This window comes from Photinus pyralis, unplaced genomic scaffold, assembly GCF_008802855.1.
Source record: "Photinus pyralis isolate 1611_PpyrPB1 unplaced genomic scaffold, Ppyr1.3 Ppyr1.4_LG2, whole genome shotgun sequence".
Taxonomy (NCBI): Eukaryota; Metazoa; Arthropoda; class Insecta; order Coleoptera; family Lampyridae; genus Photinus; species Photinus pyralis.
The window spans coordinates 36,616,968-36,641,045 of NW_022170403.1; the positions used below are offsets into that span (position 1 = coordinate 36,616,968).

General features: G+C 36.5%; 1 protein-coding gene across 1 annotated transcript; it reads left to right on the forward strand.

Moving 5' to 3' along the window:
* The first annotated feature begins 3,780 nt into the window (after window positions 1-3,780).
* LOC116163974 lies at window positions 3,781-4,812 on the forward strand. Its single transcript, XM_031478101.1, has 2 exons — window positions 3,781-4,238; window positions 4,300-4,812. The coding sequence occupies exons 1-2, from the start codon at window positions 3,822-3,824 to the stop codon at window positions 4,810-4,812; spliced, it is 930 nt and encodes a 309-aa protein (XP_031333961.1). The 5' UTR covers window positions 3,781-3,821.
* Window positions 4,813-24,078: the final 19,266 nt, after the last annotated feature.

Below are 24,078 nucleotides of genomic sequence, written 5' to 3' on the forward strand. Positions count from 1 at the left end.
TGTCTACCACAGTGAAGTAAATTGAAAGTGGCGAGATTCCGATTCAAGGGCCACATCGCGTTGTTGGCGAATCGTGCGGTCGCGCACAAAATTAGATTTTGTTCGTAGGGGTGACAAAGACCTGTCAAGCACCATGACCTGTAGGGCAAACGATAGGAAAGGGGGAGTAACTTCCGTATCCGTTAATTTGAGGTGAGGTCAGCAAAGTGTAAATAAATTCAACAAGGAAACGGAATTAAGTAGAACTGGAAAATCTGACATTTCTGTGTGCCACCACTCTACGGCAGACACTTCTTTTTTATTAGTCTTAAACTAAGACTGAAACATTTAAACTTTTTAAAAGAAAGCCACGACTCTGTGAAAGTTTCCACTTGTGGATGTCCAATCGTCGCGCCCGCGAGATACGGGTGAAAATGACGTTAAATTGAAAGGATACGGAGAGTAATACGGGAGTTCAAATACAATCAGCAGGTGATTGAAGAGTTTCAACATAAAAGTTTGAAACGCAGACAAGATAAACAAGCGAGATTGATAAATGGAATAAGTATTTAATTCTGATTCTGACGAGCGACCGAATCTAAAATGCAAATTCAGATTAGTTCCAACGGAATGTACTGCCACCTACATTACAAGCAGTAGAGAACAAGTTTAAAGCTCTTGGACAAACACGGACACACCTAAATCTATAACCAACTGCTCTCAGAGGATTATCGAAAAGCAGATCAAACCCAACTCCGAGAAATTTGATGCTTAAATTGTACAGAATTGAAGTAAATACACATTTTCTTATAATAGCAGGGATTTGAAAACGTTAGTAAGCGATTAACGTATTAGCGTTAGTCCCGAGGTGTATTTTAATAAACCTAAACGGAAAAAGAGCGATACGGTCATTTAAAAACGGATGTATTGTATGATGGCTGATTACGACCTTAGGTGTGTTTGCGTCAGTGCTGGTGATGAATATCGCCCCGAGCTCTTTTGTCAAGGCGGGGATGAAGCGCGATGATGCGGTGGAAATTGGATGTCACTTGGAGGTGTCACCGCACTGTTTTTCCAGCCAGCGGCTACGGCTATGCGATGAGAAACAGACAAATCAGCCAGAAACAAATAGCAGCGCCTGACTTTCCAGAAAGAGAATTGATGAAAGGTACTGTTAGAGGTATCACGACTATAAGCAAACGCCGTATTATGAACAAGCTTTGCAGAGAAATGGGAGAACCGGAAATTAATATAGGCGTAACGTGTATGTTTGCTTTTGACAAATATCGACTTAATAATAATTCGAACGATATTTCAGAATTTGTCAAGAAAAACTACCTCTGCTGTTATGAGAACTAGCGGATGAATCGAAAACGAAATTAATACATTTCTATATTTAACGATTGAAAAGAATTAGTGTAGATAAAACCACTACGGCTATTTGGGTTAATCAAATTCAGGATATTAATTAAGATTACAGTCTCTCATAAGATAAACAAGCCATCCCCCCTGCTTATTTGAATTATGTGTTTCTCTCTTTTACAGATGTTAAAAAAATAATAATAAAATGCAAGTTTAGGGTTGGAAAAATTTATTACATATTTTAGTATGATAATATGTTTCCTAAAAGCACAAAATAATAAGTTAAATGAGTGCGTTGGCGTACACAAGACATTTAGTTTAGTTATAGAAACACGTAAACTGTCTGGCTTTTGAAAGTTCACTTTAGAGGGTATTTACAATTATCTTATACCAGAGTCAGAGGGGAACACGCTTAACAACACCCTTAATTCACACAAGGGCGCTCTCGTTATGTGGATATCATTTAATTGTAGCGCATTTAAAAAAATACTTCATCTAGTAGCACATCGTTTAATTGCCGGTTAACGATTCCCCCGATGACGGCTCGCTATTGCCATAACACATTATGCAACCAATAAAATCATTTTACAGATTTCATTTGAATGAAACAGAAACTTCTGCTATTGCTTTATCTTGGAAATTGGTTTTAGTAGAGATCGAATTTCTTAAGTGGTTTTATTACATTATCGAAAAAAAAACCTTTAACATCAAATCAAACTTTTGCAAAATCGAGTGATTGTTTTTGGGTCAACTTTTTAATGCAGGCACTGTTATGTAGACTCACAATGTAATCACAATCACGCGTTCAGGATTCATTCGCGTACAGCTTAATGGGTTATGGGCCCATTATCACCCAGTGGCAAAAAATTGCGTTTGTTTTTCATGGCAGATGCGTTAGGGACTTTTGTTTCCCTCTGAAGTGCTTCGTTACTTCTCAGATTAACTGCCTTCGCATTCATGATTTTAATGTTGGTCGTTGAGTGTATTGATTTGAGTTCAGAACGTAAAATTTTATGAAGGTTATTATGTGGCACGATCATCGAGTTGAGTGCCATTGAAATAGTAATAATAGAATAATTGATCGTTTCTGTGGTTTTTGGTCACTCATTGTTCCATTTTATATCAACAATTGCTATAAATTATTTAATTTTGATTACTTCGGGTACATCGTAAACGATCGACGGAACAGAAAAAAAGATAGAAATGTTTAGATTTTAATTAAGACATTGAAAAGTAATAAAGAAAATATTACTGCATAAAGGTATTCTGTTTATTAAAGGGTAGCTAACATTCCTGCCCGACTCAATATTAAAATATCGACGAAAATAGCTCTATTATTTGTTTCCATACAAAAGAGAGCAAGTGAATTTCCTAATAATTCCCTAATATAATAGCTGAATAGCTTCTACAGCTGTTCTATCGTGCTTACTTCGTTGATTTTCAACCATATACATTTCGCCCTACACAAATTTCGCTATTACACGCTTTAATTCGTTCTATTTAACAATTATCGACGCGTTTTTCTCAATGGACCACGGTAATACAATTAATAAATAAATACATCTCTGGCGTTTTAAAGGTAGGAAAAGGATATTGTGAAACGCTAAACAAACACAGGGGTTGAGACTGGCAATCAAGTCTAATCGATGCTGTAATCCATCACGAGATAGTTCGAGCTAGGGTGAGGGATTCTGAATCTGAAAGATACACATTGGACAGCACGCATTACTCATTAAAAAATTCTAAACGTAAGGTGGGTGGGTTTAGGTGATCTTTCTTTCATCCTCGTTTCAGAATATTTATTATTAAATTTAGCATTATAATTTCACAGCAGCGATGTAAAAAACACTACAGATATTTCCGCGGATAAAATTAGAAACATATTTGATAAAAGGAATTGATGATTGGGATTAGAAATCTAAAAATTAAGTGGGTTTCATATAGTACGAGGTTCTATCGGTAAATGTTCAATGATAATATTGTAGTATGCCGTACATTGAATTACGTGAAATGTTAAAATGTAACAGTGTAAGTGAGTAAATTAAAGCATTGAATCACTGAAGATCGCAAAAAAGTAGTGCTTATTATTCTGAACATTTTTGAGCATTTCAATGGTATAATATCCTCAATTTTGGATTGTAACTGATATTCAATCTACACGTTCCAATCCTTAAATATCGTCAATAATAGTTATTTATGGTATAAGTGTGTTATATTACAAATAAGTCACGCGAGAAAAAAGTAAGCCCACGAGGCCGTCAGGCCGAGTGGGGTTATTTTCTCAAGTGACTTATTTGTAATTAACACACGTGCACCATACAAAACTTTATCCAACACCTCCTCAAGCTGATTTAAAACGTGGAAATCTTAAAAACTGCGTGTTCCGCGAAAAGCTAGAGTGCATGGAATACAAAAGCAATAATTCGTTACTATGGGGAATAATAAACAACAAAAAATTTAGTCAGAAAATTTTCTGAATAATGGCAGATTTGCAAGAACCCCTTTTTGTTCCTGAAGAAGTAATGAAACAGGCTGAGGCAGCATGTCTTAGTTTGCTGCCAAGAAAATCTAAAGACAATTACGACAAAGAGTTCCGCCAGTTTGAAGAATGGAGGGAACAGCAAGGTCTGAATGGAGTCAACGAAGAGGTCATGCTGGCTTATTTCCACAATTACAGAAGAAAATTGGCACCTTCTTCGATGTGGACGAAATATTCCATGGTAAAAAGTACTTTGAAGGTATATAAGAATGTCGACATATCAAAATATGGAAAACTGATCAGCTATCTGAAGAATGAAGCAAGGACTCACAAACCTAAAAAGGCGAAGACTTTGGAAAGAGAACATGTAGAGAAGTTTTTGACACAGGCACCTGATAGTAAATACTTGATGATAAAGGTACCGATTCATAATTTCTTTATATATTAGCTTTATGTTCATGTGTTTTGTATTTTTCTAGGTTGCATTGGTAATGGGGATATCAGGTGCCTGTCGTTGTGATGAAATCACCAAACTGACAGTTGATGATATTGAAGATAAGGGAGGATACTTATATGTCTCCATACCCGACTCGAAGACAAATGTGTCACGAAGTTTTACTATCATGACAGAAGGATTCTCTATAAACATTCTGGAGCTGTACAGGAAATATGTTTCTTTGAGACCCAAGAACGTTCCACACCGCAGATTTTTCGTGAATTACCAGAAAGAGAAATGCACTATCCAGGCAGTTGGTATAAATACCATATCTAAGGTACCCCAGGCAGTTGCTTCCTTCTTGAACCTACCAGAAGCCCACTCATATACTGGACACAGCATGAGACGTGCGTCTGCAACTCTTCTGGCAAACGCAGGAGCCGATATAACAACACTGAAACGCCACGGTGGATGGAAATCGTCCACGGTGGATGGAAATCGTCCACGGTGGCCGAAGGCTATATCCAAGATTCAGTCAACAACAAAATCGATATAGCCAAAAGGATTCAAGGAGGCGCCAAAAAAAAGTCGTTGATATTCCGTTAGCCTCGACTTCCTTCTCGAATGAAATGGATTGTGTTTCTGTTGAAAATTCTTCCGACATACTTCATGATTCCAACGCAACATCGAAGAAGAAAACGATTTCCTTTAATTTCAATATCAATGTGAATTTAAATTAGATTTTTGTGTTGATTTTGTCAGAATAATTAATAAAAGAATGTTCCTGTACTTTATCTTGCTAGTGAGTTATTTTACGTCCATAACTCATTAGTGGGTTATATTATACCATACTCGTTTAATTTCGTCATGATAATAATCAAATTTAAAAAATACACAGACATCCATAAAATTTGTACATGCACGCTTCATTCAGTTGGAAATAATTTTTCAAGTCATGATAAAGAGATATCTAGATCTATCACGATATATGTATAAAAGTGTTCTGTGACTGTATATGGCATGACCACAACTTCACAAGAAGTAATGTGCAAAATGTATTGCTGGATGATAATTGCTAACTTTAGACGAGTGTTCTCAAATCCATAAAAAATGTACTACACCGCAGAACGGTTCGCCAGAAGGAACAAATGCAGTTTATTAGTCCCAATCACTGGTGGTCGGGCACAACTTGTGACAAGTACTTCCCCATTTACCAAAACATCTGTCACAGTTGTCGCTTCTTGTTTTGGTAGAGCATAATATGTCGATCGATTCTTTAACTGGGCGTAATATACCTGCTGCAAATGTGAATCTCCATTCCGAGTTTCCAACCGTTCAAAATCTTTTTGCTGGTGTTATGGAATCGTACGCAAAACATTCAACGCCTCTCCACGTAACGCAACTATTGGAAAACTTGTCTTTTCTTCCGCTGTCTAATTATTTGTATGGGCAGTAGCCTCAAACTGTCTCAATTAGATGAACCAACGGGATTTTCCATTAAATCAGTCAATACCATAAATCGCTTTAGTAGGTAGTTTATCAATTTCAGTTTTCATTTCATTTTCTACCGTATGAATTTTATCTTGGACACGCTGTATCTCATTTTGAACACTCAAGTTGAATTATTCTTATTTTTTGCTGGCCTGCTTCACTTTTATCTTCCATGGCTTGTAGTCCTGCTTCTATTTTAGCTTCCATTGTCCGTTAACCGGCTTTCATTTGAGCTTAACCAGCTTCGAATTTAGTCCCCATGGTTTGTAAACCCGCTTCGATTTTAGCTTCATTTTTTAACTTCCATGGCTTGTTGACCGGTGATGGATAGGCATATGACCATAAGAGCCCAAAAATACTGAATTCAAATAAAGTCCAAAATGGATCAATTTTTAATTTTTAAACTACCACCTATTAGAGCTCAAAGGTGAAAAATGATGTCATTGACATTGACAAGAATGCTAATTTATTGTGGGTTGGTACGTTGAAAATCTCAAAAATAAGAATCGGTTTTTAAATTTTGCGCTCAATCTGTAAAGTTAACAGAGTATTTGTTCCCAAATTGATTTGAGAACCAAAACCGGAATTCAAAAAAAAAAAGTTAAAAATGATCCAAATAGTAAAATAGTAAACGGGTTTTCAGATTCTGCTTGTCACACTAACCAATGAACCTATTTTTCAATGACTGTCGCTTTCAAAGTTGAAGATTTTGTTGAACCAGGCTGATTATATTCACCTTTTTTTATTAAATCTTTTGCAAGAATGGCAACTTTTGGCTCGTACCAAATACCTTTTAAAGTACATCTTAGGGTAAGAATATTGGAAATTTTTCCAATCAAAATCCCCAGAAAAATAAATCTGCCCCGTTATCTATGTGTTATGCTTTTCGATTTGAAAATGGCTGATTGAATCACAGATATCGAATGGATCCCAGAAACTAATCCAGCTAACCTGTATTACAAGAGAAAAATAAAGATGGTTCTGAGTTTCTGATAAAGTGCGTAAAATGTTTAATAAAAGCTGAAGGAAAATGAGTATACTAGCTTTTGGAATGACAATTTCATTAGTCTTTAGTGCATTTTCCGAATGGAAAGTGCATTTAACCTTCCTAGCGGGGCAATCGTCGCCCTAGGTTCATTAATTGTGTGCATTTATTGTATTTAAGCCATTATATTTTGGTCTTACTTATTTACATTGTTCTTTCAACATTTAAGTACATGGTCGAACAAAAATTTATTGGATTGCTAACCTAAGAAATCTTATCTTATGCGGAACACCGCGAGGAATGAAAGTATTTTTACCCGCAAGAACAGTCCAGCCCATAGCAAGTAGACAAAAATATGCCAAGAATGTCATTTTAGGTTGTAAATTGAATCTCATTGAATTTTCATAAATAAACGCATACTATATCCCTTTCTTTGATTAGTAGTCCAGTCAAATTACGGTTTGGGCTGGATGTTGTCACTTCACTCAACGAAACCAAGCGTATCCTATGTAAAAAAATCCGCTGAATCCGAAAATCATAGCCCCCCCCCTGGCCGGAAACGGCCGGAACATATTGTTATTAACAAAAAATGAACAAAAATGAGAAAATGTCGCGTTTTTTCGCATTTGACTTCGAGTATTGCTCTGAGGGAAAGAATGAATAGAAATTAGCTTGTTTAGAATAAAATTTTCTATAAGATACAGTTGGTTCGGAACGCTGATTTTCAATTGTTATTGTTTTTTATGGAAAAATGTGAAAAATTAATCTCTAAAATTAACAGTTTGTTATTACCAAGTAAAATTCATCCGATCTTTTTGAAAATCCGTATTTAATAACTTCTTTTGATAACAAAACAATTTGACAAACCCGATCACCGTAGGTTTCATGGTAATTGATTAATTAAATGAACAATTAAAAAAAGGGATGCTTTGTCTTTCAAACTGGGGGACTACAAGAGCGTTCCCAATTTTGTTATACATAGTTTAACCCTAAAACAATCTTTTCCAATAATTGTCCCGATAATTTTTACAAATCAACGGACTCTGGATTTTTTTCAGTTTACTAACAAATTTTATAGCTTCCGAGATATAACAAGAAAATTAACTCTATAATCGGCCCTTGGCACTCGAATGAATAAAAATCATTCATTTTGGTGAAATGAAGCATAAAAAAAGTTCACGCTTTAAAGAATCGATCGGTGTAACCCGATTTGCAAAATCATTTTTGGTTGTTTCGAAAACTGGCTTCAAAGTTAAAAGCTGATTTCTCGTGAACTATTAATCGGATTTCGACGTATTTTTTTTTGTCTTTTTGAGAGCTTTCCATTCGCCTATCATAGAGTTATATTTTTTGTTATATTGCGGGAGTTAATCCATTTGTTAACTAAGAAAATTCTTAAAATTCCGAAAAAAGATTCTACAGTCCGTCGATTTGCAACAATCATCGGGACAATTATTGGAAAACATTGTTTTAGGGTTAAACTATGTATAAAAAAATTGGCAACGCTCTTGTAGTCCCCCAGTTTGAAAGACAAGGCGTCCCTTTTTTTAATTGTTCATTTAATTAATCAATTACTATGAATCCCACATTTCATTTTTTCAGTACGTTAAAGACCAAAAATGCGATACATGCATGGAATAATCCACGCATTGTGATATGATAATAAAGGGTTCTAAATATGATGTACATACAGGGTGATTCCTATAGTACCTGCCACCGTTTGGGAGCGTATAGGGGGTGCCTAGGGGAGTATTTTGATATAGGACACTTGGGTTCGGAAATCTAAAATAAGGGCGCCAGAACCAAATTTATCTTCTGGAATTTCACGCCTGTATGTAGGCAACCCAACCGACCGACGTTTCGCGCGGAGCGATGCAGAGCGAGTTAGCGCGAGGAAGCGACATGGGAGGGAAGGAGGGAAAACCACAGTCAAAAGCAATAACGTTTACAAGTGTTCAACGTGACCACCGTTGTTCTCAATGCACTTCCTACATCTAGCCAACTATTATTATACTATTGCCATAGTGTTTATTCACTTGATACGCGTCGTTGCAGACGGGATGTCGTGGGTTTAAACAAAATTCTGATCAAGTGTCAGCCACACATCGCCGCCTGAGATCCTCCGTGTGCACCGCCGGCCGGTTGGGTTGCCTACCTACAGGCGCGAAATTCCAGAAGGTAAATTTGGCTCTGGCACCCTTATTTTAGATTTCTGACCCCAAGTGTCCTATATCAAAATACTCCCCTACGCACCACCTACACGCTCCCAAACGGTGGCAGGTACTATAGGAATCACCCTGTATAGGAGGGGCTAATTTTGTCGCATATTTTATGAGTAAAACTTTATATAAACATAGGCCCGCAAGTGCTTCGTTACCGATCTACAGGATCTTATACTTTCACGATTTGTCTTCATAACTCCTGCAGTTTTTGAGATATCTAGCTCAAATTTAGAACAAACATTTCACTGAAGGGCTTACATTAAATATGGAATATCTGGTAATAAAGATCTACAGGTTTTTTTTTCAGAAAACATGTTTATATGAACTTTTAGACATAAATTAAGTCAAAGAATTAACCCCATATTTTTAGGAACATTCTGCAAATTTGTCCACTCATTTTAGGAAACTAATACCGACATTACCCCCTCCCTCCAAGAAGTTATGAAAAAAAATCAAGAATTTTCCATTCCGATAGAGCAATGCAACGCAAGAAAGTTATTTTATTTTTTTGCGTGAGTGGGTAATTCTATTTCGAGTTTTTGATCGATGTCATGACTGGTATGCGGGTTTTTTTTATCCGCAGCTTTCGCTACACTTTTAAAGATTAATCATTGCGCAAGGACATTTTCTTTTTCCCAATAATTTCTTTTGGCCGTAATTTCCAAATTGATGCAAAGGAGTTCTGCACTTCTAAACAGGGATAGGCTTTCAAAATGTGCATGGCAATTACTAGACAAATTTACGTACAGATTTGACACTAGAAACACACTATAGGTTAATATACATTGTTACTCTTACTACATAGGTACAATATTGTTGCAAAATTTCACTATGCAGTGTTGTTCTGTTTCAGAGCCAAAAATTGATACAAATATAAACAAATTTGATGCAATTGTTAAATCGGTTACAGCTTCCCTTTCAATGGGGACGCCCACGCCACATATCAAACAACTACCGTACATTAGAGTTTAATTGAATTTATGTTACCTTATTATTATAAATTATAGTTCAGACGTTATATGCAGTCAATGGTACAGTTTGAAGAATGAATGGATCTACGGGATCTACTTTAAAGTTAGTTACACTTATAATACAAAATTTTTTAGATTACCGTTGTCAAATTTCAAAGAAAAGGAAACTAACCATCTCGTGAAAGTTAATTTACTCAATGGTTAAAATATCCCTTTATCCTCTTGTACCATAAAAATTAGTAATGATCATGCCCAGGATTCTGAAAGGAGTTAATTAAAAATTCGTTAAAATTCTTTGCCATTGAGGGGGAAGGAATATATAAAATGCACACTGAAACTCCACTCTTGTGGGTATCACAACAACACCCTTAAGAATTTTAAATGGCATGTGGAGGCCACATCAAATTAAAGGAATGTAAGGAATATCTATTCAACCACATTATTTTTATTATTATTTTTACTTTTTATTTAAGTTCCAAATCAGATTGGCATCTTAACGACGTGGTTCTTAAAACATCTAACATTAATCAAAATGTAAAATATACCTTGAAAAAATATTTAATTTTGCGATTGTGCCTAGAACATAGGGACATAGACATAGACACAACATAGGGAAAATGTGTAGATGAGACTTATTTTTGAAAATCGGAGACAAAGGAGAGAGCAGAGCCAGCTTGTCCCTCTTTCGTTGCCCCCTATTTTGCAGTACGCTGGCACTCAGATGAAGCTTACCTTATTCGACTCACCTAATCTATCTAGAGTTCGCCTGCAATCAAGTGCCGTAGCCGATCAGAACCTGTTTGGTGACAGGGTCCTTAGGGCCGCTTGACTGTCACTGCATGTGTATATCACTCAGGACTCAGGGCCAGGATTAAAGACTGGGTGACCACTTGACCAGTCAATTCCAGGCTCAGTGGCAACAAGCAAGCGGACTAACATTGGGCTTGTGGAGGAGCCCACGTGCAGATTCTGTGGCGAGTCAGATGAAACTATCGAGCATGTGGTATGCCACTGTGACGCCTTGATCAGAGACAGACAGCAGCTCCTTGGCCACAGCTATCTGGAACCGGGGAAGTTGAAGCAACTTAGGCTAAACAGGGTCCTATACTTTTTTTTAGAAGAACGGGTTCTGAACCTAGTAGAGAAAGAAAGGGGGTAGGCACAATGGGCCTTTGGTGTGCCTAAGTGCTGCCTGGTTGGGCTCCCCTTTGAATAGAATAGTAGACTTTGAAGACTTTAAAGACGCTTTGACAAGACTTGGAAGAAATTTTCAAGAAACTTTGAAGCGGCTTTGAAGAAAATTTGGAAAGATTTTGAAGAAAAAACAAACGGCTATAACTCATTACCGATTACGGCCACTTCTACGGAGGTTCTCCTGTGCACAGGTATTGTGATCTCTGCCTGAAACACGGTGCTATGCTGGCCAAGGGAGAAGCCTATGTCAGTTCTCAGTCGATCACCATATATAAGATATACTCGTGTCCATTCCCCCTTCTGTTAGGGACCCCTCCGTAAACCACACGAGCCTCTCAGGTTTGACGCCACTGCTTCCTGTCTGGGAGAGCGACTATAACTCTTTGGTCTTAGTATAAGACAGCCCGGATCATAACCCATCTTGCGAAAATGGGATCGGTCCTGTTAGACCGAGAGGTAACGGCAGATTTTTGCGACAATTCGTGAAGTCTTTCACTGCAATTTTCTTTTTACATATTAGGTTAGAACTAGCGTAGGTATAAATGTATATCATACGTCTCTTGAGCAGTCCATCTATTTTTATTTAATTTTTCAAATTTTTACAACACAAAAACGAAACTTTATTAATAAACGTCTGCCATTAGTACATTTAATTAATACATTTGATATTTCATATTGGCAGATCGAATAAATTGCTACGAGAAAGTATTGGAAAATAAAGACTTTGAATAGTGTGCTTGAAATTGCACATGATATGTAACAAAGAAAGATTTTCTTATGCATTGCACACCAAGTATAGCCTTAGAAATTATAATAACGTTAGCACGTTTACATTAGAGAAATAACACAAATGATAAGTGGTTTTAGAAATAGTATTGCAAAAGTTTTCACCGGGAAGAAACTCGCAAGCATTTAACAACATTCCCAGTCTGTAGACACCTTAACATGTATCTCTTATGTGCACACGTACCCTCTCGGTAAATAGTGAAGTAGCGCATTAAGAACAAGATTACTAAATTAAACAAACCGCCCGTTGCTGAATCTCCTGATAAGTGCAGCAATTATAGTTATGAAACTGTCTTGGAAAACTGGTCATAAATTTTATTACGTATGTAAGCAACCCGCGTCGTCTAATGGACCTTTTTAAAGAAGCAACACAGAGCCGATGCCAAGCACTTTATTTAGGCAATAAGTAATTGTTGCTTTGAAAAAATCTTAATGCGCGATAAAACGAAGCCGCCTTGGAAACCTGCAAATCGCATTATGATTCACCGTTTCAGGAGTCTGGGAATGTAATGTAATGTCATCTTCTTCATATAACGGGCGGGCATCTGGCAGATATTATGAACTAACGTTATATTTATGAACTTTACATGCGAGAGGTGAATGTTAAACGCATATTCCATTTACAAAATGAATATCTTATGGCCAGCTATTAAGTACTTCCTACTTCCTTAATTTGTTCCTCAACTGTCCTCAATTTTGGGCAAAGTAGTTTTAATGAACAATTAAACCTAGCGTGCCATAATTAAAGAACGCAAAAATATTTCCAACAGCAACGAGAAAAGGTGGTTTTGAGGTAGTAATTGGATAATGCGAAACATCTTACGTCTAAAGTGTATATGCTATAGAAACACCTCCAACCTTCATTATCAAGTTTACTCTACCAAATTAGCTTTCGCGATGATTATTAATTTTCTAATTAGTATTTCTCCCCAGTTTTCAAGGTACTTAAGTGGTTTTATCGGGTTTTATAAGGTGTTACCACGAGGTGAAACGACTGCTATTTATTTAATAGTGCCGTAACTTCTCGGCCATTAGAATGATATCTCGGCGTTAAATAAATAAAGTGAATCATTTTGTTTACACTTACGTAAGGTGCTCTGCAAATAAAATGATTTTATTTCTATATCAAACTCGAAAATAAAATGAGCCAATTCTACCGATGCAAATCCGTATATGTTTACGATATTTTTTAATGGAGATAAAGATATCGATAGCGGGAGGCGTAAGTTTAATTATGAAAACAGCGATAACTAAGTAGGTTAGGTTTATTAAGTGAATTATCCTTCCGTACCACTAAATTCGCTAGATTTTAAAGGAAGTCATAAAAATGATAAACTGTTTTTCGTAGTTCAAAATAAAACTCGAAGTAATTTGGAATCAATAAAAAATAAAAGTAATATCCCATTCGAAGTCATTAAATCATTGTAAAGCACTTTCCATTTTCAAACTCGTCTGTTCTGAAGCTATTGGAAACCAATCATGTGATTGAAGAGAATCGAGTTCACTTTTAAATCATTTAAATTCAAGAACAATTTAAATTTTTTATTAATACAAGCGTTTCGTATATCTACAGTATCGGATAGCGGTTGGAGAGCTTTTTTTGGGAATTGGTAGGTTAGTGGTACTATTTTCGGGTATTGAGTGCATTGTATAAGTATGTTGTTTGATAATCGGGCATGAAATCAGCATGTTTCCAAATCTAAGCACGTCCCAGGCCACGATGGTAAGAAGCAGTCGGAGGATCGGCGCCGAGACTCGCGACGCCAACATAATCCCGCACTGCTAGCTAAATTGAAAGTCACATCTACATTTACGCGTACGAATTCGCACGCATTGCGTCCGAATTATCATAATACGTCCGTCCGCGTCCGGGCGATAGCGCTCTTCTTTTCAGCGAAATCCTCGGCATGCTGTAAGCTATAAATTCGACAAATAGGTTGATAGACATTTTAAGCGTTAGCTACTTTTTGTTGTTTTATCGCCAAGAATAATTCGTAGTTTCATTTCTCCTGAAAATTTTTACGACACGGAACGTAGTAACGAAAAAAGGATCACGCGGCGTCGGAGATGAACGAGGTCTTGGAATAAAAACCGTAAATATGAGTTATGTCGGCATTATCACATGCTCCATTTAATACGAAATCTATTCTAATCGTTTTATTTGAGAAGCGCGAGAGAACACCCTTGTTTTAACACGAGCTTTCGTTCTGACTCCTGCAAGCGGATGCTCATCAAATTGCTTCGAATGTGTCTGGCCTTTTGGGATTTCCTATGATCACGGCTAATTCTAACACTAATTGCTACTGGTAATTCAAGTTTCAACCAATGGCCACCTGAGTGCTCGCATAATCCTGTTTGCACAGTTTCCCGTACAACATGAGAGTCATGTGGTCAAAGTTCGCACTTACAAGCTCCCGATGAAAGTTGCTATTCGGGATTAACTCAGTCGCGATTTGAAACAGTTAAGCCAATATACAAGCAGCGCCGGACTACGAACTTAAAGTATGGAGATCCTACTATTTCCCATCTCCTAAAACCTACGAAGCCATTTCTGAACAAAATAAGCATGTCCTTACGGTTTATATTACCATGCAATGTAATGTAGGTACCGAAATTCACTTTTACTTTACATAACGGCCGTGCAATCTCGCTTGCTCATTGATAAATACTACTACGCAATTAAATTTTATTTTTCCAAATGCAAGAGATCCAGGTGACGATAGTTCCCACTAGAAGACTATGAGGGGCAACGCAACGCTTTAATCTAATTTTTAATTAATTTAAACAAAAGGGATAATTTAGTATATATATGAAGAGAAATTAGTATTTTGTAGCATTTAGGAGTTAAATGAACTTTCCAGATTAAAAAAAACCAATTGTAGTTCGACTCCGAGTAGTTTTTAGCGCATTTTTGATTAATATTGTTAATTTTGTTGAAAGAATCACTTGTATTTTGTTTATTTAATTGTAAAGAAATTAATAGATTAAGTTCATTCTTTTGTAGAAGTAGCATCTCCGGTTATCACGATAAGAAGTTTCGTTATCGCTGCGTACGCTAATTAAGTGTAGATAAGCCGATACGACGACACAGGTTTGTGCTTTCTGTTTGATGAAAATCGCAGTTACGACCAGATATTTTGGATTATTAAACATTTTATTGTAACATGCTGTCCTACATTCAAAACTGGATATATTGGATCAATAAAGATTATGATTGTGAATTGTGATTATTATGATTATTACTAGGCCAGTAAATGACCGTTTTGCCGTCTAATTCGCGCCTCGACGGATTTGCTTCAAAATTTTGATTTAGGTTCCTCTTACCTTCTACTTCAAAGGTGAACTTGAGCCCAGGGTTGCTTTTACTTGGGGGGTGAATGCCACCCCTTCTCGGGGGGAAAAAAAGATACATTCAAAATAAGTCGGGAAATTGATAAATTGAGTAATTCTAAGCAACTTTTGTTCTATAGAGTTTTTTCACGAAGTCAATAGTATTCGAGTTAATTGCGAGTGAAGATGTGTTCATTTTTCAACAAAAAACTACGTTTTCAGACGGTTTTTCGCAAATAACTCTAAAAGCAAGTATTGTATCGAAAAAAGTATTCTTAGCAAAAATATAGCTTATAAAAAAACAAACAAAGTGGTCTATATATGAAGTCTGTAGACCCAGTAGAAGCAAAGTGGTAGCTCATGAAAAGTAGGTTCTCATTGTTCAAATTCCAAATCGAGTACTTCAACGTGAAATAACCAAAAAATGAAGCACTTTTCGGGGAAAAGTTATGAATACTTTTTTAAAGTGTTTGAAAAACCTTTCTGTTTGGTTTTAAGAAAAGTTCCTAGCATCAAAACTAAGTGAATTACGCCCAAAATAAAGTTGGTCCTTTTTTTTGGTAAAAAAAATTGAGGAAATCACCCCCTAATTAGCACCCCAATTGTAATTAAGCGTTACCGCTTTACAGTTTACTTTATTTATGTATTGTTTATATGATCTGTAAGTTTGACCGGTGCAAAGTGCTTATTTTTGAAAAAATGTAGTTTTGAAGTGAAAATTTTGAAAAATTGTCTTTTTTTTCCAAATAACTATTAGTGTATTAGTTTAGTTTACTACAGTAGGCAATTTTTCAAAATTTCAAAATTTTTTTTTACTTACAGATGATATAAACAATACATAAATAAAGTAAACTGTAAAGCGGTAACGCTTAATTACAATTGGGGTGCTAATTAGGGGGTGATTTCCTCAATTTTTTTTACCAAACAAAAATGACCAACTTTATTTTGAGCGTAATTCACTTAGTTTGGATGCTAGGAACTTTTCTTAAAACCAAAAAGAAAGGTTTTTTCAACACTTTAAAAAAGTATTCATAACTTTTTCCCGAAAAGTGCTTCATTTTTAGCGCATTTTTGAAAAAAATACGCTATTATATTCGTCATTGCTGGCAGGCCGGCTGTCCGCGTTAGATCTCCACAACTACAATAGCTAGAGAATTCAAATTTTCACTAAAAGCTTTCTGCTATAGTGTAGATGTGCAGGCACTAGTCTATTTTGAGTTAGATTACTTGTAAGATCGATAATTGAAGAAAATAATTTCGATATGGGTTTCGGAGGTACTATAATTTTACCGTTAGATAGCGCTACCAGTATAAAAACTTATTATTTACTTTGCGATTTGTTTTACTAAATGAAGACGTACCGTCAATTGAAATTAAATAAAATTAATTATTTAACGCAGCCAAAATTACTCGTGAGATCGATAATTTTAAACTTCGCTAATAAAATACTGACCTGTATTACCAAAAATGCGCTTTAATCATGCATATGCTGATTTACAACTTGTTTGGTTATTTCACGTTGAAGTACTCGATTTGGAATTTGACGAATGGGAGCTCATGAAAAGTAGGTTCCCTACTTTTCATGAGCTACAACTTTGCTTCTACTGGGTCTACAGACTTCATATATAGACCATTTTGTTTGTCTGTTTATAAGCTATATTTTTGCTAAGAATACTTTTTTCCATACAATACTTACTTTGGGCCGGTATTATAAAAGTACAGTTCAAGCGGAGATTAATCAAACGGCGATTGAACGTCAAACCAAGATTGAGAGCGGTTGCGTATTATAAACACCTTGGGAAGAGCGTTTGGTTAATCTCCGTTTGAGCTTACGATCCCTAGGATGGTAACACTGCGGGCGAACCGAGGACCAATCAGAGCGCAGAATTTTCAGTGGCCGATGCGTCAGCGGACAGTGACAGCTGATGACGTTTACGTTCTTCGCACCCATCGCGCCCGCGCCGCTCGTTCTTTTCGCTTTTGTGCCATTTGCCCCTGCCACTATAACTGTGCTGATCTGTTCATCCCCTTGCTAAATCGTTTTACATAGCGCTGTTTTGCCTGCCACTGTGCCAATGATAGACAAGTAGGTAATATTTACATATAATTGAAAATAAACGGGCGGACGCGTCTACTACCAAGAACAAGGTAAAGCATCAGGATGTCATCAGTTGTGAGTTTTTTGTTTGCATCTATATCCCTAATCATTCTGTGTTTATACACCCTCGCATGGAAGAAAATTGCAGAGAAGTACAACGCTGCATTGACTGAGCCACATTTGAGTAACTGAAGACAAAATATGATCTAGCACAGTGAAAAACCTTACTGGTAATGAAGCTAGAGCTGGTGACGACAGCCTCACCATTGATGGGCTATTATTAATTAATTAACACACCCAGTTGCGTAAATTCGCAAAAATAATAGAATTTCCATAGAAAAGCACAAACCTACTTGTTTGTTTGGGGGACAATTTAGTGCTCGAATCTTGTTTTATGGGGATCTAACAGTATCCTTGGATAACCGAAATCTCTGCCAAAATTCCTCTTCATATCACTTGCCGAAATGATCAACACCTTCTCTAAAATTTCTGCTCTTCTTCTAATGAACTCATCCTCTGATGATGAGTCATCGTCGCTTACTGTCCACAGTAACCGATCTCTTGCACGTCCAATTTCAATTATTTCCATTTCGTTATAAATAGAAACAATGACAAAACAAAATAAACTGGTTACAGTTCTTTACACGTGCGCGCGCTTAATCTCCGTTTGGACGCCAAAATCCGAGAAAATTGGCGGGTTGACTACAATCGGAGATTGAGCTCTGGTTACGACTTAAACGGCGTTTATAATACGCGCAATCGCACTCAAACTACGATTGAACGCCAATCTCCGTTCAAGCGGGCTTTATAATACCGGCCCTGAGTTGTTTGCGAAAAACCGTCTGAAAACATAGTTTTTTTGTTGAAAAATGTACATTTTCACTCGCAATTAACTCGAATACTATTGACTTAGTGAAAAAACTCTATAGAACAAAAGTTGCTTAGAATTACTCAATTTATAAATTTCCCGACTTATTTTGAACGTATCTTTTTCCCCCCCGAGAATGGGTGGCATTCACCCCCCAAGTAAAAGCAACCCTGGGCTCACGTTCACCTTTGAAGTAGAGGGTAAGAGGAACCTAAATCCAAATTTTCATGTGATTCGGTGGAAACGCGGAAAATTACACAGTATCGCCGTATTGCACGTTCATTTACTGGCCTATAAGGCAAGTAAGAAATTTTAAATTAATTTCTTCAAGCCCGTGGTACTTTGTGTGCCAGTGTGATTTTGTCCAATAAATTTGTTTCATCTGTCAATGTCTTCTGTTGGCATCCAGGGGCCAGGTCTCCGCCCGGTGTTTAAACAAAAGTTTGTAATACAATTCTTTGTAATTGTGGAGTTGATCAATGCTGCTGAGTTTTCTCATAAATTAGTAAAATTAAAGTCTCGTCAGCTAGTGGATCAAAATGCAGCCAGGAACATAACTAATTATTAATTAAATCGATACTATTTTGCCCCCATCTGTGTATTTTATTGCATGGCATGTATACGTACATATTTGAATTTATTTAAGTCGCATGATTCTTTGAAATCATTTTGAAACGGTCAGGAGACACATTCTCGACTTGTAGAAAACTTTTACGTGAACAGCCTCGTGTTTGAAGTCCACACCATTTTGATACAGAAAAACTCCCCACGGACATCTTGTGTCATGTTTTGTGATCGTCCGTAAGGTATCTTCCCAGAGTGGCACCTGCGCTGTCCTGTATTGTCCTGCCTATAAAATAAGAGTAAGATGGATATTTTTTCTACGTGTCTAAATGAGTTGTGCATTTCCAAAATGTGCTCTGAATTTTCACAATCCTCTAAGCCAATTCAAAACCGATTGCGACCCGAAGATCGAAGTTATCATACTTTATCGAAAATATTCATCTCATGTATTTGCTGTTTAAATTAACTACAATTTGTTATAAGATGGTCAGAAACTCGATTCACAGTGCGAAGTATAGGATAAAAGTTTGTAATCAAACAATCACGAAACATGTTTTTTGAAGGAACGATTCATTTTGGATTTCCGTAGTTTAAAAAAATTAGATCTTTAAGAAAGTCGCGTGCAAACGGATATTAGTAGCGTCATTATTGCAGCTCAAATGAAACGTATGCCACATTATCAACAACCGTATGATATGGTATCATACAATTTCCTTCTGAGTGAATAATATGTTGCAAAGTTCATTAGACGAAAAATCAATGAACGTCAACGGCTTGCGTAACGAAGCTGCAAAACCAAGCTCGAAACGATTGTAATTTTGGGTACTGGTCATTTTGAGAGGAAAGCGATAAAAATTCAAACGTTGGGATTTGGGATTAAATAATAAATAAACAGATTACTTACCACTAATCATGTTTCAGTTCCTTTCACCTACATTCCTCAAAAATTGCATTGAAATGTTTATAAAAATCTTAAAAATGGGATTTTTAATTATTAACCTTTTGATCAACATATAATACAGCGAACGATTTTTGCGCTCCCACTTGCCTCGTGAACTTCAGAAACCTTTTTCGTATCGAACTTTGACAAGTCATTGTGACGGACTACCTACGGTGCATCTTTAAATTAATTTCTAATTACATCATTTCGTACAGCTTATTCTATATAGGTACATGATTCCACAAATTATTTTACCCCTTTGTAGTTATCTAGTACAATGCTGTCGATCATAAATCAAGCTAGTGTTTAACTACATATTGAATCGAATTCAAGAGTTGGCCCAAGTGTAAAACGAACGTAACGGTTTTATTCAATGAGGTATAAGTAATTGTAATTATCTCAATAAGTCTCGCTCGCGATAACAATTATGTAGGAATGTTGCACTTAGAGAGATTTTAATTAATACTTAGAAAAATCTTCAATTACGGCCATAATATAAGTTTATAGAAGTTGTAACAAGAGTTAGAAGTTGAGTGTAAGGCGCGAAATGTAGCATAAATAAATTATGATTAAAAAGTATCTGGTAAGGACCGCATTGTTTTAAGCCAGGTCGAGGAGGGGTACAAGATTAAGATTCGAGCTTCCGTTACCCCTCAAGAAGAATAAGGATTTGCGAATGGCGGCGGCCAAGTCCCGGGCTAAACCGAATCAAAGCCATGAGTTGAATCGTTTTAATTTTCCTTTACATTTCTCTTTATTCCTTTAGTCGGAACAAGAATTAAGTTTGGCTTTTGTAAATTAAAACAGCAGCAGCTCAGAGTAGTGCGGGAAGGCTGCAGTGGTTTTTAGTCTAATTAATTCTGCTTATAAATTCCGATTCTAGCCTCCCTCGTCTTTCGTCCAGGCACTGTTATTGCTCGCTCGGCCGGTGTGCGCTTGATAAATTCACTTTTCCGCGCTTAAAAACATTAAAGCAAAGACGATTGAAGTTATGAAAGCTCAGAAATTAAATCTAGTAGCCGAAGGAGCCGAGCTCAGATTATAGTAAATATACAGTCGGAATAATTAGATTAACGTACGAATAACTCGCTTTTAATACGTCGTTATAAATTGGCGGGTATAATTTCATTTATTATGAATCCAGTTGCTTGCCCCCTATTCCACCTACTATTCCACTTCTTATTTCGTTTCGATCAGCTAGCTATCTACTGCTCTTTTCGTTTATTCCGTAAGTACGCGCGGTTCGAAGAATTGCTTCTACTTGAAAGCAAATTAATTTTTAAGTGGGTTGACATGTTATGATTGAGATAAACGAGAGCAGGATGATGTGATTGCAAGCGGAGGTGTATAGGAAGTGCCATATCAACGACGGTTACCTTTTACGGGGCAATGGCACGCGAGACAAACCTAATCACTCACTTTGCGCCTACAATTTCTTTTGGTCAACACGCATTTTTTTCGTCTGTTGCGTATTCCCTGTAAAATCTACTTTGATGGAATAATGCTCAATTTTATGTCACCATCACTCGTACTCGTACATGAAGAGCTTCGGTTGAATGTAACTATTCCAGTATCACACTACGATAGGTATACAAAAAGAATGAGTTACCTTTTGACAAGCCATCACAGACCTTAGGCATACCATTTCCCAGGAAAAGAATCCCATGGAGGCAGAGGTCTCTTTTCTCTGCTGCGGAGTTTTCCGAAGGGATGACGCAGCTGCTATTTACGTATGCCCCTGGAACATACGGTATATCTGGACATCTCTCCTAACGGGTCATTGTCAAATGAAGAAGCAGTTCCACAATATGGGCCTCGAAGTCGCCCACTTTGCAAGAGGGGTCAGGAGGAAGAAAAATCCTCCTTTTGGACTATGTGCAGCAACTTAAAACAATATTCGAAGCATTCATCCGTGTCGTAGTTCAACAATATTGTTTGATAGCATTCATTTATGTTCCAAAGGTGACTTTGTTTTAACGTTTAACTATTGCTTACCAAAAAGTGTTACTTGTCACTTGAGTAACTACATTTTGGTCAATACTCGTCAATTGGGCTTTCTGTCCATCCGTTTGTGACCATGATAACTTGCGAACGGTTTTGAATGCCTAAAATATGCAAGTAAAGTTGCAGCAGATCCTCAACACCCTCTCAATGAAATGATTCGGAAACCAGCAATGTTAGAAAACTACAGTCGACAAAACTCCCGAGCTATCCCAGTAACATATAAGATGCATAAATTACTTGATGAGTATAATTTAATAAATACCTTCGAACAATCCAGGGAAGACAATACGCCACTCACTATACAAAGGATCCACAAAAACATAGTGAAAGACATATGGCAGGAATGGCACGATGAATGGCAACGAGAACAATCAACCCACTCGCTTATCAATCCACTAGCAAAACCCACTCAGTTTCCCGCACACCTCAGGAGAAAATCAAAAACAATTCTTACCAGACTAATCATAGGACATAGTAGACTGACACACGGACACCTTCTAATCAAAAGACCACCAAAAATATGTCAAAAATGTGGAGCCCATGAAATTACTATAGAACATATCATAGAAATATGTCCCGCTCTACACCAACAGAGAATAGCATGCAGTATACAAGGAAATTATATCGACATTCTAAAAAACAAAGCAAATTACACAAACTTAATTGACTTTCTTCACCAAACTAACCTACTTAATGAAATATAAAGTAAGAAACATATATGTGAATTAGAATCCCTCACAGTAGTACGCTAATGATCATGGCAATCGATGCGTACACTGCTGAGAGTGTATATAGTAGGAAAAAATAATAATAATAATAATAATAATAATAATAATAATAATAGATAATAATAATCGTCATTTATTGGGATAACGGAAACAAATACAAAATAAGAAACATAAAATAAAATAACTTAATAAAAAGAAAAAAGACACAAACACAGTTAATCCAAAAAGGCGAAGTTCAGAATGGTAGTGTAATACTACACTACCATCTGTTCTACCACTTAACGCTGCTTCTTTACTTCTTCTTAATCAGTCATAATGGCAAAAAGTTCAGAGGATAAATTGGAACTGAGAGAAAAGTAGAAGAAAAAAAATCAAACAATCAAACAAATTAGCAATAGCAAAAAAAGTTCCGCCGATCATATTAAAAAAAGGGTCCACACAAATATTAAGAGCTCAACTGAGGTTGCTGCTCTTGAAATAATATTGTTTTAAGCGTCTTCTGAAGGATTTTTGTGATAGTGATTTTAAAACAAAAGGCAGGTAGTTATTTTAGGTGCATTGTAACTAAACGAATTTGCTATATTTGTTACAAACGAACGGACATACAGTAGCTCCTGAGTCACTGAAGATTTAATCAGTTCTTCCTTGTGTGATGGTAAACATATACTGAAAACAGAATTAGATAATTCCAAACCGTTCGCGAGTTATGATTATCATGTACACAGACGGACGGACGAAAAGACGGACAGAATCCAAAATTATGAACGAGCTTTGTCGCTCGTTAATAAACGTTAACAATACATCACTGCGTGTGCTTTCATATAGCCAGAGTTAAAAGAAAATAATAAATTAGCGGCAATGAGCGAAAGTTGAAGACCGACTGCCGGAAGTTTATTCAGTACTTCTTTTTATGTCAGTCAGGGTATTATTATTTATAGTGTTATATATTTCATTTCTCAGTTATTTTGTGTAGTGCACTTTTTAAGAATTAAAAACATGTTCTATTGTTTGCGTTTTGTCCGCCAGTCCGTCGGTCCGGGCCCACTTCTACTTTTAGGGGAACGGTCCTAGAGTAAATTGGGCTTTCTGTCCATCCGTTTGTGACCATGATAACTTCCAAAATAACTTAATAAAAAGAAACAAGTTAAAAAGTAATCGTAAACGATTTACATAAAGCGCATTTCCACTTGCATTCATTTCCCATTTGTAAGATGCAACTTCTGTTAAAATCGTAAAAATCCGGCCACAAATATGAAAGATAGCGTTGCACATGGGCAATCCATTTTTGACGTGCTACTTCAATTTCAGTTTATGAGAAGAATTTCATTTCAATGCTTTTCTAAATAAGAAAGTTGGAACTGCGCATGCGCAAACCTAAATTTTAAAACTAATGTTAGATTTTCCTTTGTTCCAAGCGCCTAAGTATCAAATTTCACTTAAATGGTTCCATAGATAAAAAAGTTGGCACTGCGCATGCGCAAAATTAAAATTTTGAAACTGGCGCTAGATTTTCCTTTATTCCAAGTGCCTATGTATCAAATTTCGTTTAAATTCTTCCATAAATAAAAAAGTTGGCATTGCGCATGCGCAAAACCAAATTTTGAAACTGGCGTTTGATTTTCCTTTATCCCAAGTGCCTAT

Excerpts from the sequence above, each read along its gene's own strand:
- LOC116163974 (XM_031478101.1), top strand. The coding sequence starts at position 3,822 with ATGGCAGATTTGCAAGAACCCCTTTTTGTTCCTGAAGAAGTAATGAAA. Across the intron at positions 4,239-4,299 it reads GTAAATACTTGATGATAAAG|GTTGCATTGGTAATGGGGAT; the intron begins GTACCGATTCAT and ends GTATTTTTCTAG.